The 13813-nt window shown below is 43.5% G+C and overlaps 1 protein-coding gene across 1 annotated transcript in view; it reads left to right on the forward strand.

Annotated features, from left to right (window-relative positions):
- The window catches only part of FBXL17 (F-box and leucine rich repeat protein 17), a 503943-nt gene that overhangs the window by 171324 nt on the left and 318806 nt on the right, over positions 1 to 13813 (forward strand). Inside the window, exon 6 of the mRNA XM_014597223.3 lies at positions 11410 to 11540. Within this exon, the coding sequence (XP_014452709.2) occupies positions 11410 to 11540 (131 nt within the window). The remainder of the gene's footprint in view (positions 1 to 11409; positions 11541 to 13813) is intronic.

Raw genomic sequence — 13813 nt, forward strand, 5'->3', positions numbered from 1 at the left:
GAAAAAAATCTAGATATTTTCATTACTGGGGGAAAGTGGCATATCAGACATTGGTTCCCCTCCAGAAAAGCCAAGGCAAGTATCTGCATTATTTAGAACTTTTCTGGGAAGCGCAGTAACTAGCTTGCAATACTTGCTTATTTAGAATTGTTTCTTGGTGGCAGTCTCTTATAATTTATTGATCCATTTTTCAGGTATAACAGAAGGAGAAGGTCTTTTAGATTTGCTGCTGGGTGTAGGTTTATTTGGATTGAAATATAAAACATTCTTATACTGATTTGTTGAAGGTTTGTACATGTACTTTATTGGCTAAGTTCCAGCAATGCACCTATCACTGGTTGCAAAATTTGAAGGGAGACACTTATTAAAATTATCCTCCAAATTCATGGCTAGCGTAAATCCATTTCAGACTTCAATGGAGTGTCACAAGACATGAATTGGGCCTGTTAGTTCAAAAGTATTATAGTGATCAGTGATGTGCCAGATTATTTAATATGACTAATGCACAGCAGCAGTTATTGCAGTTTCATTGCATAAATAGCAACTGCCTCTTTTGGGCGCACACACAATCTGTAGCTCCTGTCCTGTGCAGAGAGCAGCACTGCTAGAGCTACCCCGTATAATAAAACACATGACTTGAAAGGGGGAAGGACATTGCTGCATGCATTCAGTTTATACAGTACTGCCAAATGTCCTGTGTCCCTGCCATAACACCAAATGTTAGGGTTCCAGAGAGCATGTCAACAGTTGAAGTAGCCACTATAACCTCCTGTATCTGTCCTGTAGAAGTATCCTGCACTTAACCTGTTAACAGGGGCCAGGTCCCTGATTGTGCCTCTTTTTCATCAGAGGCTTGGAGGCAATAAATATATTTAATTTCTTTACAAACTTTGACTCAGAGGAAAAAAGACCTTTTGGAATAAAATACTGTTAAACCAGTTCTAAAGGTTGCCTATAGTCAAACTTCCTAATTTTAAAAAAATATTTTGACTTAATGTTTAACTACTGAAGTGGATCATTTATCTGATCTCAGTTGTAAGCCTTTACTTAATCAAATCCTTGGTGACTTAAGTCACTGAATAGGATTACTATTCTCCCATGTAGGCTTGGTAAATTTAATTAAAGTGTCAGTATTACCTAAATGCAATTATTCGTTCCAGCGTATACCAAAGACTACTTTAGACAGCATTTATAAAAATGCTTAGAGACAACTATGACTATTTATTTAACAGAAATGGACTGTGGTTCTTTTTCTGAGGCCCCCTGTATATGTGCAAGTAAAGGCACAATTGGATATAATGTGTGATCCACATAATTGTGCCTTCTACCATGACGCATGTTTATGGCAGGAGGCGCTATTGTGGGATCGCACGTTAGATCCAATCACACTTTATTGCTGGTGTAGGCGAGCCCAATCCTGAGCTCCCCCTGCATTGGCAAGAAGCAGGGTCCCATAGCTGGGAGCCTTGCTGATGAGGCTCACAGGTGTGGGAACCATGTGCAGCCAGGACCCAGAGGACTGTGCCTGATGGGGCTTTTGATCCTGGCTGTGCCACATAGGTAGTGGGAACCTGAGAGCCGTGTTATCTGCGGGACTCTCTGTCCTCACAGCCATGGGGCACTGCTGCAGTCTCCCAGTCATGAGCATGCATGGAGTGCCCCACAGCTGAGAGATGAGAGGAGCTACAATTTCCCCGCCACTGCCTGGAGTACCCCTGCAACCATGAGACTGGGAGACCTCATTGTCTCTTATCTCTCAGCAGCTAGGAGATGACAGCAGCTGCAGTCTCCCAGCCACAGACTACCTACATGTGCAAATTAAAGTTGGATAGAAACCAGCTATAAAGTTATTACACCTTTTTGAGCAATAACTTTATAGCTAGTTCAACCTTTTAAATATGTGGTAGTTAATTTACACATGTAGCTAGCCTAAATTTATTGCACAATTGAAAGGTAATTGCACAATAGATATAACATGTAGAGGAGCCTTGAGAAACATGCATAATTGTGTGTGCTTTGGTCCCAATTATGCCTCCTTTTATATATCTGCAACCTATGCAGAAATTATATTCATTATTAAAAGCAAGTATAATTATTAAAAATAGGAATAAATGTATATTATGTTAAGTTACTCCTTAGCTTTAAGTCTCATTGCTGTTTCTTCAAATCTTGTTAGATTCTAAAGTTTCTCCACTTTAAGGTTGATGGCAACAGGGGAAAGAAGCTGGCATAAAATATTTTATTTGTTGCTTGAGAGAGTTTCCATTTTGATTTAATGATCAAATTGAATACCGACTTTACATATTACAGCACATATTTTGAAACTGGAGCAGTGGCCAGTTCTGGGGGAGGCAGGGTAGGGTGGGTAGCAGCATCTGGTCCTTCATAGTTTCATAGTTTGTAGGGGCAGAAGGGACCTGAGCAGATCATCAAGTCCCGACCCCCTGCCATGGCAGGAAAGAGTACTGGGGTCAAACGATCCCAGCAAGGTGTTCATTTAGCCTCCTCTTAAAGACCCCCAGGGTAGGAGCCGGCACCAATTCTCTTGGAAGTTTGTTCCAGATCCTAGCCGCCCTTACAGTGAAGTAGTGCCTCCTGATATCTAGTTTAAATCTACCCTCTGCCAGCTTGTGACTGTTATTTCTTGTCACTCCTGGGAGTGCCTGGCAGAACAGGGACTCCCCCAATACCTGCTGGTCCCCTCTGACTAATTTGTAAATGGCCACTAGACCCACCCTCAGCCTTCTCTTGCGGAGGCTGAACAGGTTCAGGTCCCTTAACCTCTCCTCGTAGGGCCTGCCCTGCTGACCCCTGATCATGTGAGTGGCCCTCCGCTGGACCCTCTCCATGTTGTCCACATCCCTCCTGAAGTGCAGCACCCAGAACTGGATGCAGTACTCCAACTGCCTGACCAGTGTTGCATAGAGGGGGAGGATCACCTCCTTGGATCTGCTTGAGATGCATCTGTGGATGCATGATAAGGTGCGATTGGCCTTCCTGACCGCATCCCCACACTGTCGGCCCATGTTCATTTTGGCATCAATAATGACTCCAAGATCCTTTTCTGCCTCTGCACTGACAAGAAGGGAGTTCCCCAGCCTGTAGGTATGCTGCTGGCTCTTCCTCCTCAGGTGCAGCAACTTGCACTTGTCAGTGTTGAAACCCATCCTGTTCTCATCCACCCACCCCTGTAACTTGTCCATGTCCGATTGCAGCCTATTCCTCCCTGCTAGTGTGCCCACTTCCCCCCACATCTGAGTGTCACCTGTGAATTTGAACAGGGTGGTTTTTACACCCCTGTCCAAGTCGCTGATGAAGATGTTGAACAGTGCGGGCTTGAGAACGGAGCCCTGCGGAACCCCACTGCCCACATCCCTCCAGGTCAAAAATGACCTGTCCACCACCACTCTCTAGGTGCAGCCCTCCAGCCAGTTAGTGACCCATTTGACTTTGTAGGTGTCGACGCCACAGTCCCCTAGTTTTTTAATGAGAGTGAGGTGATAGACAGTGTCAAACGCCTTCCTAAAGTCCACTACTACCCCTGCGTCTAAGGATTTTGTGACCTGGTCATAGAAGGCCACCAGGTTGGTCTGACAGGACCTGCCTCTAATGAACCTGTGTTAGTTGCCCCTAAGCATAATCTCCCCTGGAGCAGTGGCTCCATGCGGAGAGGTGTCACAGAGTGGTGGATGGCAGCGGCAGCTGCTGCACACAGTTTTCCCCTCTGCTGTTCTGGGATCGGCCACTGCTACTCCATGGTGGAGTGTAGTTTTAAAAAGTGATGTTTTTTCGATAATTCTGGATCTTTGATATCTGGATTTATGAGGTTACTAGCCAAATGCCCATCAAAAATGATGGGGGGGGGAGCAGGCAGGGATGGAGCCCATGCCCACTCTACACTTCCTTCCTGCTGTTTGGGGTCCAGGCCTGCTCCCATCCCTCCCCACCACAGTGGCGGGGGGAGGGGAAGAGTGGGCCCAATGTGGGGGAGGACTGGGCCCGAGGGTGGGGAAAAGCTGGGCTGCTGCAGCGGGGGAGAGCAGCAGGCCTGGGCTGATCCAGCAGCAGCAGGGGGACAGAAGGAGCGGGCTCAGGGCCAACGCAGGGGGAGGGGGCTGGGGGAGAAATGGGCCTGGGCCCAACAGGGGGAGGATGGGCCAAAATGCTCCCTATTTTCAAGAAGGGGAGAAGGGAGACACCAGGAAACTATAGGCCAGTTACTCTCACCTCTATCCTTGGGAAAACTCAGGAAAAAATCATTAAGGATCACATTTGTGGGAACCCAGCAGGGGAAATAATGCTGAAAGGAAATCAGCATGGATTCATTGCAGGTAGATCCTGCCTGACTAACCTTGTTTCTTTTTATGACCAGGTCACAAAATGCTTAGACACGGGAGTCAAGGTAGATGTCATCTATCTAGACTTTAAGAAGGCCTTCAATACGGTATCTCATTCTGTTTTTGCAAATAAACTGACAGGCTGTGAGGTAGATGATTTCACAGTCAGGTGGGTGGCAAATTGGCTTAGGGGTCGCACTCAGAGAGTGGTGGTAGATGGGTCGATATCAATCTGGAAAGATGTGGACAGTGGAGTCCTGCAAGGCTCAGTCCTTGGACTGGTGCTATTCACTGTCTTCATCAGTGACTTGGACGAGGGCATGGAGAGTGCCCTGTCCAAGTTCACAGATAATACCAAATTATGGGGCAAAGTTAACACATCAGAGGGTAGGGAACAGATCCAGTCAGATCTGGACAGGTTGGAAAAATGTGCAGAATGAATTAGAATGCAGTTTCATAGATGGTAGGGTCAGAAGGGACCTGAGGAGATCATCTAGTCTGACCCCCTGCCATGGCAGGAAAGAGTACTGGGGTCAAATGACCCCGACCAGATGTTCATCCAGCCTCCTTTTAAAGACCCCCAGGGTAGGAGCCAGCACCACTTCTTTTGGAAGTTGGTTCCAGCTCCCAGCCTCCCTGACAGTGAAATAGCGCTTCCTAATGTCTAGCCTGAAACTACCCTCCGCTAGCTTGTGTCCATTGTTTCTTGTAACTCCCGGGATTGCTCGGGGAACAGAGACTCTCCCAATGCCTGCTGGTCCCTCTTGACTAGTTTGTAGACTGCCACTAGATCCCCTCTTAGCCTTCTCTTTTGGAGGCTGAACAGGTTCAGGTCCCTGAGCTTCTCCTCATAGGGCCTGCCCTGCTGACTCCTGATCATGCAGGTGGCCCTCCTTTGGACCCTCTCCATATTGGCCACATCCCTCCTGAAGTGCGGTGCCCAGAACTGGACACGGTACTCCAACTGCGGCCTGACCAGTGTCGCATAGAGGGGGAGGATCACCTCCTTGGAACTGCTTGAGATGCATCTGTGGATGCACGATAAGGTATGGTTGGCCTTCCTGACCTTGTCCCCACACTGTCAGCCTATGTTCATTGTGGCATCAATGATGACTCCAACATCCTTTTCTGTCTCAACACTGGCGAGAAAGGAGTTCCCCAGCCTGTAGGTGTGTCGCTGGTTCTTCCTCCCCGGGTGCATTACCCTGCACTTGTCAGTGTTGAACCCCATCCTGTTCTCTTCAGCCCACCCCTGTAACCTGTCTAGATCCACTTGCAGCCTGTTCCTTCCTAGTAGTGTACCCACTTCACCCCACATCTTAGTGTCATCTGCTTTCTACCCCCTCGCCCAAGTCACTGATGAAGATGTTCAACAAAGACAAGTGCAAAGTGCTGCACCTAGGCAAAAAGAACCACCAACACACTTAGAGGCTGGGGGATGACCTTCTCAGCAGCACATCAGTAGAAAGGGATCTTGAAGTCATAGCTGGCTGCAAGATGAACATGAGTTGTCAATGTGACAAAGTGATAAACGAGGCTAACCACACTTTATCATGCATTAGCAGATGCATGACAAACAGGTCCAGGGAGGTGATGTTTCCCCTTTATGCGGCACTGGTCAGGCCGCAGTTGGAGTACTGCATCCAGTTTTGGCTGCCACACTTCAAGAGGGATGCGGAGAATCTTGAGAGGGTTCAGAGGAGGGCCACTCGTATGCTCAGAGGCCTGCAGGGAAGGCCCTACGAGGAATGACTGTGGGACCTTGATTTCTTCAGCCTTCACAAGAGAAGGCTGAGAGGTAAACTTGTGGCTGCCTATAAATTCACCAGGCGAGGGCAGCAGGGAATAGGAGATGTTCTGTTTACTAGTACGTCCCCTGGAGTAACTAGGAACAATGGCCACAGATTGACGGAGAGCAGATTTAGGTTAGACATTAGAAAGAACTTCTTCACAGTAAGGGTTGCCAGAATCTGGAATGGGCTTCCAAGGGAGATGGTGCTCTCCCCTATCCTGGGCGTGTTGAAGAGGATAGTGGATAAGCATCTAGCTGGGGTCGTCTAACCCCAGTGCACTTTCCTGTCCAGGGCAGGGGGTCAGATTCGATGACCTACTGAGGTCCCTTCTGACCCTAACATCTATGCATGTATGAGGAGGCTCACTCCTCCCCTCCCTTAGCCACTGCCACGTTGGGCTGGGCCTGCTGTTCCCCTCCAGCTCCACAGCAGGCTGGCTTCTCCCCCAGTTCTGGCTCTTTCCCCTTCCCCCAGGTCAGGCCTGGGCCCACTCCTCTCCTCCCCCCACCAGCACCACCACAGCGTGCCCGCTCCCCCACATGGGGCCCCCCCTCCCCCCCCACCACTGTGTTGGCCCTGAAGGCGGTAATGACAGAAGGGGGGAGGGGTGGGCTGTGTCCAGTGCTGGTGGCCTTGCCCCCCACAGCATCCCGACCCCCCTCCCTCCCCTGCACCACCACCACCTCCAAGGAGCAAGGGGTGGCGAGGCTAGCTCTGGTGGCCTCGTCCCCCCCCTCCGCTCCAGTGTCACCACCTTCAGGGAGTACTGCTGGCCACTCTGTTGCTCCCACCTCTGGGGAGCAGGGCAGCAGGGGCAAGGTGCCCTGTGTTCCCACCATCATGGCAGCATGCTGCCACCTGTCTGAATGCTTCTTCGCAGTCTGTTCATCAGCCAATCAGAGCACAAATAAAGCGTTATGGGCAGTCAGACAGACAGACAGATTAAGACTTATAATATTAGAATACTGTAATAGTAATTCCTGCTGTTCATGGAAGTGTTTGTGGTGAATCCTTGTGCTCCTTATGCATTTGCAAGAAGATCGTGATGTAAAAGGGCAGTCAATTTGAATATCAGATTTCCAATTGAAAATGCTGATCCTTTATTTTTTACAAGTAATCCTTAAAATTACTGTAATTGAAAGGTTATAGACATTACGTTGGTCTAGGGAAAGGTTAAGTCGTTTTGATCACTCCTGGAAAATATCTACATGACTACATTTCTGTATGCAGAGAAGATTGCTGTCAGGACAGATTTTTGTAACCAGGTAGACCAAGCACCGGGAGGCTCAGTGTTGTCAACTCTCGTGATTTTATCACAGATCTTGCAATATTAGTTCTCTTCTCAAAGCTACAGCTTCTAGATTTGAGTGATTATACTTAAAATGTCTAGCTCTTCTAGTTGCTAAGAAAAGCTGTTAAATATGATTTATGTATATGGCATATGCCTTGAGCATAAGTCCCGAAACTCAGTAGTCAAATAAAATCCTCTGCCTTTAGTATTCTAAAAGCCTCAGGATTTCCATGCCAGACTCTCTCCTTTTTTTTTTACTTAGTGATTTTTTTAACACTTTCTGTTGACATTAGATTTATTTAGAATATGAACATAGATAAATCTTGTTTGAAAATAAGATTCATGATTTCAGCAGTGAAGGAAATAGACAATTGGAACAATTTACCAAGGGGTATAAAGTAGCTGGTTGTCATCATTCTGGGTAGTCCTTTATAGTCACTTGGATGAGATTGCCATAGTGAGGCTGTTCAAGTCAAGCAGGGTGGATATCCAAGTCTAAGTACAGTAATCCTATTGGTCATAAACAGAATTGGATGCCTTTCCAAAATTTTTCTTCAGCTTTGTTAGATACTATGAGACTGCTGTCAACATTACTGGATGAAGTAAAGTTCTGTGACTTGTATTATTTAAGGAGCCCATCTTGGATGAGTATAATAATTTTTCTGCTTTAAAATCTTTAATTTTTTCCCCTTTATTTTCGGTGTGTTTTTTCTTTGTTCACAATCTATTCTGCTTTTTTGTTCATGGACCTTTCTATTACCTAAGTTCTCTGTTCTCTCTGAAATGGGAACTGAATATGGAACAACCAGCTGGCTAAGAAAAAAAGGGATGCTGATAGGACTGTTGGACCTTTCTATTCTCCTTTCTGATTTCATGCCTGGACATAGGAGGAAATATAAACAGGAGTAAATAATAAAAGCCTCTGACTTTCTTCCTGGTTTTGTGCTTCACAATCATGTTATAAATCTTTAAAATAATGAATACATGTATTATCTTCATATAAAGAACCACAAAAACTAGAGAAAGTGACTGGATCTTTTATTTTCACTATGTCTCCTATATGTGTGTACATGGTGTAAAAGAAAGCATGAATAAAATAAAAAATGTAGCAAAATATTTCTAGTCCTTTTCAGTTGTAGTCTTAGAACACTTGTGCATGTGACAATGCTGCCATGTACACGTGATGAAAATTTCCCTTTATGTGGCTTAATGGCATCATACTTTACACCTATGCATATTTTTGGGGGGTTTTAAATGAGTTTGCATCATCACAAATTAAACCACGTTCTGATGTAGTTAAGTTTGCAACACTGCATGTTGGAACGTTGCAGCCATTAATCTGTCAGCTCACCCCCGAGCTGAAGGAGAAGGAGGCAGGCTCCGCTAAAACAAAAGGATCAGGCCCCTCACTACTGCCTTCAGCAGACACCTGCAGCTGCGAAGACACCTGAAGCTGCTTGGAAACAGGCTGGCTTACCCCAGGGTAGCGTGGGGAAGTGGCAGGAGGGCAGCTGGGTGTGCTGGTGGTTGGAGAAGATGGTGGGGACAGTGCACAGGGCTCTGGAAGCTTTGGCGGGCTTGGGAAAGAGTTGGATTGCATGCCTCTGAGCTGGGGCAGCACCCGGCCTGCTAGTAGCATGCCTGGAGACTGCCACTGTTGAGGGAAGGACTGAGGCCTCGTGCAGATCGGGGGCCAGTTGGCCTGCCAGCAGCACACAGCCACAGGAGAGGCAGGCAGGCTCCACTGGGCGGGGGAGTGGAGAAAGGGCCAGGCCCCTCACTACTTCTGCCTTCAGCAGACACCTGTGACTGCCAGGATAATGATGTCTATACAGTGACAGAAAATAAATCCCACCATTTTACTTAAGGCACTGTTTCAATTTAAGGGGCATAGAATGCAAACCTGAAGGACTAAACCCCTGTCACATGTACAAGCACCCTTAGTTGCAACTTTGATTTATAGCTGTAGATAGATATGTTATCTGCTCAAGTGGGCTAGGTGGTCTGCATGGGGGTTGTCCATCTGGAGATTGGGGGGGGGTGGTACTTAAAAAAGCCCAGTGGCAAGAGGAGGGGGTAGGAAAAGCACCTCCTTGTGTCTGGGACATAACTGGGCTTTCCCGGTCCTGGGGCTATGATCTGAATTAATACAGATATCTGGTTAGATTGGTCTAACCATGCCAATCTAACTTTAGTACACTACTCAGGTGAACTAAAGCTAGACTGGGCCTGCCATTTTTAACCCAGTGTTTCTCAAATCCAGTGCCTGGTCCAGCTGTGAGCTGGATCCAGCTGATGGTCTCAATCCAGGGCCCTGGAGCGGGCTTGGTAGGAGGTGGGCAGGCCTATCCCAACATGGCCCCACCAGTACAAAGGAGTTGGCCCTGGCCCTGTGGGGGAATGGGACATGGCCTGGCTTCAACCCAGCCCACCAACTGAGCCCTGAAGGGGGAGGAGGCATGGCCCAGCCCAAGGGGGGAAGGGGACATGGCCTAATGCATCCGGGCTCTGACAAGCTGTTCAGGGCTTGGTGTTTGGGAATTTGGCAGGGTCCATATTTATGGCCACTGCTCCCCTGCTGCCAACTTTTCAGACCCGTGGGGAGCTCCATGGGCCACATTTGGGCTGTGGGCTAAAGATTGATCACCCTTGTTTTAACTGATTGTTATATATAAAATGATTTATCTCTATCCCCTTTGGGGAACTTCTGTACAGTTTGGCACCTTGATCAGATTAACTAGAGATCTACATGTAAGGTCCACATGTAGGCGAAATAAGTGAAATCAGGTGACCACATTTAACTCAATCTAACCTCCTGAACATCTATATACACCCATACTTAAATATGCGGAATTAAATGCTGCTTATATTTTATTTCTGTATATTGCTACTTCATTATTATTTTTGTTTTTCTATACTATTCTGTTCACTTTAATGCAGCTGAAAAATTTCTAGTTGTGTGCCAGTATAAACATTGTCATACAGAACTCCCAAAGCCTTGTAGCAAAATGATGGCCAACATATCAGAAAACTGAGTGTTTCCTAGCTGCCTTTACCTGGGTTTTGGAAATAATATGGAACCTATACCATCCCCTTTCTGCCTGTGGGGGGAGGAAAAGTACATGCTTTTCAAATGTAGATTAGATGGCATATATCTAGTATGCTTTTTGGATAATATTGAAGTTTTTGCATTCAGTACATCCCTCTGCATTTAAAAAATGCATGCCTTACTTTTCATTATACAGTTTCTATTCATATCTTGCAATGCTAAATGGAAGGTCTTTTGTTAGAAAAAAATCACTATGCATGTGCAGAGCCATTTTTTTCCAAACCAAATAACTGTCATTTGTAATGGCTTTCTAATGCAGACAAGCAATGAGATATCCTGCAAAGATTAGTTTTAAAAGTCAGAGTCACATGTTTCTATTCTAGGAGCACAGGAAGTTTTTGAAAATGTTCATTTTCAGTTTCTTGAACTTTCACAAGCGCCAACCCCCCCCCCCCCAAAAAAAAAAAACCAACAAAAAACCTGAAGAAAAAATACTGGCATACTCTAATTTAATAAATATAATTTCAAGCCAAGTCAAAGCCCAGATAACTATTTTGCATCTATTTAAGTAGTAAACATGGAAAAATGTATTTAGTAATGGGAATACTAAAAGGCACTTAACTGGTGAGCTAGAACATTCCTATAGTAGTAAAAAACAGTTTTTTCTGTCATTTTAATTGTATTATATTTTCAGTAACAAATTCTTTTTTAGTTAAAGGAGAATTCTGGTTGTCTCATTGCTATCCCTGTTGTTATTGCTATTCTAACCCCCTCCCTCCTTTTTTTCAGAAAGTATAATTACATCTTCCCAACATAACTTTTTGTGTACTGCATATGATTCTAGAAAGGTGAAAAAGCTTTTGTAATAGAATATGTCAGTACTTGCTATTTATGAATGCATTTCAGACTCTTTTCTCTCTATTGTATTTATCTCAATAGCTAAGAAACCTTTCCAGCCTGGACCTACGTCATATCACAGAACTGGACAATGAAACAGTGATGGAAATAGTAAAACGATGCAAGAACCTTAGCTCCCTTAATCTTTGTCTGAACTGGATCATTAATGACAGGTAACTGTATTATAGCATCTAAAAGCACTAAACTGTAGAAAAGCAAATTTAACCCATTGTATTGAACAGTATTAGTCAGTGATGATTCATAGCAGTCTGAAGGGTAGTGGATTGTTAAAGCAAGTCAGACTTTTTCAAATTGATGTCTGTCTGTATTGGGTAAATAATTTAGACAGCTATTTTCTGGCATATCATTATTTTTGTATAGTAGAAAGAAATTTGTTTATGACTAAATGTGGGCATTACTCAAAATTTTAGTGTTGATAAAATCAGGTTGTATTTTGCTGGGATTGGTTGAAAGTTACAATGATTGTTTGTGAACTTTTGCAACAAGTTGGCAGCATTTATATACACTTATGTGCATATGAAGCCAAACAAAAACACAGAAGAGTACTTTTAAATATGGTAAGGAATGGTAAATGTTTTGTAGGCTCAATTTGCTAAGCCTTATTCGTTAAAAGTTAGAAAGCTGGAACATTGAAAATAAGTTAGAAAGCTGGATGTGTATTAATCCTTTTTTTCTTTTCTTTTTTTAATATTGAAATGTTCATCATCTTCCTTATTTAACCATATTGAATTTCACTGATATTTTCTATTTTAGTTTTAGATTTTTAGAGAAAAGTAGACAAAAATGTTATAGTAATTGTTAGATAAAGGGTTTTCTCTTCGCCTGCTTTATTTTCTTACCAATACCTAACATTTTTGTATGAACATGGGCCTCTAAAATGCTTACTATGTATATTGGATTTTATCACTCTTATACTAAGCAGTCAGTCCCTTCAAAGTCTATAGGGACTATACATGCAGCAAAGTACTTCTTGATGTAAATAAGGCTATATGAACTGTGACAGAAGAGGCTATCTAATTAATGAGGAATCCTTTTATTTTGGGAAAACAAAAAATGTGTTAGAATATGATGTAGACTATAAGATGGAGCAAACTGGATTTAGGAAAAAAAGGTTGCATTTTAAGTGTACATTTTTGATAAGACAAGAAAGGCTAAAAGTGTGATGGTTCAAAAGGAGAAACCTTTTAAGAGATGAAAAGACCTTATTTGTATATGTTACTCTCAAAATGCCAAACAGCACAATTCTTCCTCAAATGTAGCCACACCAGTTTTGTTGGCAATGCAACAATATCTTACTTTCATTCATCTGAGAAGGAACTGTGAACCTAGCTCATCAGGTGCATTAAATACTGTTTCATGAATAGGTTGGTGGAAGTTCTCAATATTCAGATTTACCCTCTCTGTCACTCCATTAATGGTTCTTGCATTAAAGGTAAAGTAGTTGTTTCAATTATTTTAAAACTGAGACATCTTTCAGTTTGTACTGCACTTCATGTGCTTTATATGATAAAAGTAAATAAAACAGAGTGGGAGACACTTAAATCTATAATTTTTTGCTTTTGTACATTTGACTTATAATCTTGATATTACTTTAGTAAATTTGAGTGCAGCTAAGTAAAATAGCTCGTGCTCTAGCTAAGGGTTTTTTGCACAATGTAGAGTAAACTTATTTTAATGAAATTTTTAGAATACTTGACAAAAATGTACAAGAAAATGGTAAATTTAGGAGTCAGAATCTTTTTAATTTGTAATTACAAGACTCGCATATAGTATACTTTTCTGCAGTAGGGTTCCAAATATGAAAACCTACTTCTTGGAGTCGCATACATTTCTCATTATCTGATTGTTCTTTAAAGTACCGTTTAGCAGGAGTACGATATATTCTTTTAATGATATTGGCATAAATCTAATGCTTTACTTATAGCTTAATTAGTGTCAGTGCTTAATGGAGATGGGGTATCACTTCTTCAGATGGCAGAAAGATTCTTCTTTTAACTCATTAAAACATTGCTGCTGTCTCTGAATTCTTTGTTGTTATGCATTTATTTCTTTTCTTAAGTACTTCAAGCTTTACCTGCATTTTTTCAGCCTTGCCATATAGTTCTGGTAGAAAAACTGATAAAAAACTGTTTCCGATTGAAATATTTATGAATGAGTTTTAACTAGGGCCGTCAAATGATTAAAACATTTGATCACAATTAGTTGTGCGATTAACAAAATTAGTCTCAATTAATTAATGTTAATCGCACAGCTAAAAACTCAAAATTATGTGCAGAAAAACTCAAAATTATGCAAAATTTTGTAGGTACTTTGTATGATTGGGGGCTGGGGGTGGGGAATTTGTGAAGGTGTGGCACCCGCCCCTCCTCACACACGTACACAAACCATAGATAGTCCCCAAGACCTGGGCCTCCAACCCCTGCCC

This window comes from Alligator mississippiensis, chromosome 3, assembly GCF_030867095.1.
Source record: "Alligator mississippiensis isolate rAllMis1 chromosome 3, rAllMis1, whole genome shotgun sequence".
Classification (NCBI taxonomy): Eukaryota; Metazoa; Chordata; order Crocodylia; family Alligatoridae; genus Alligator; species Alligator mississippiensis.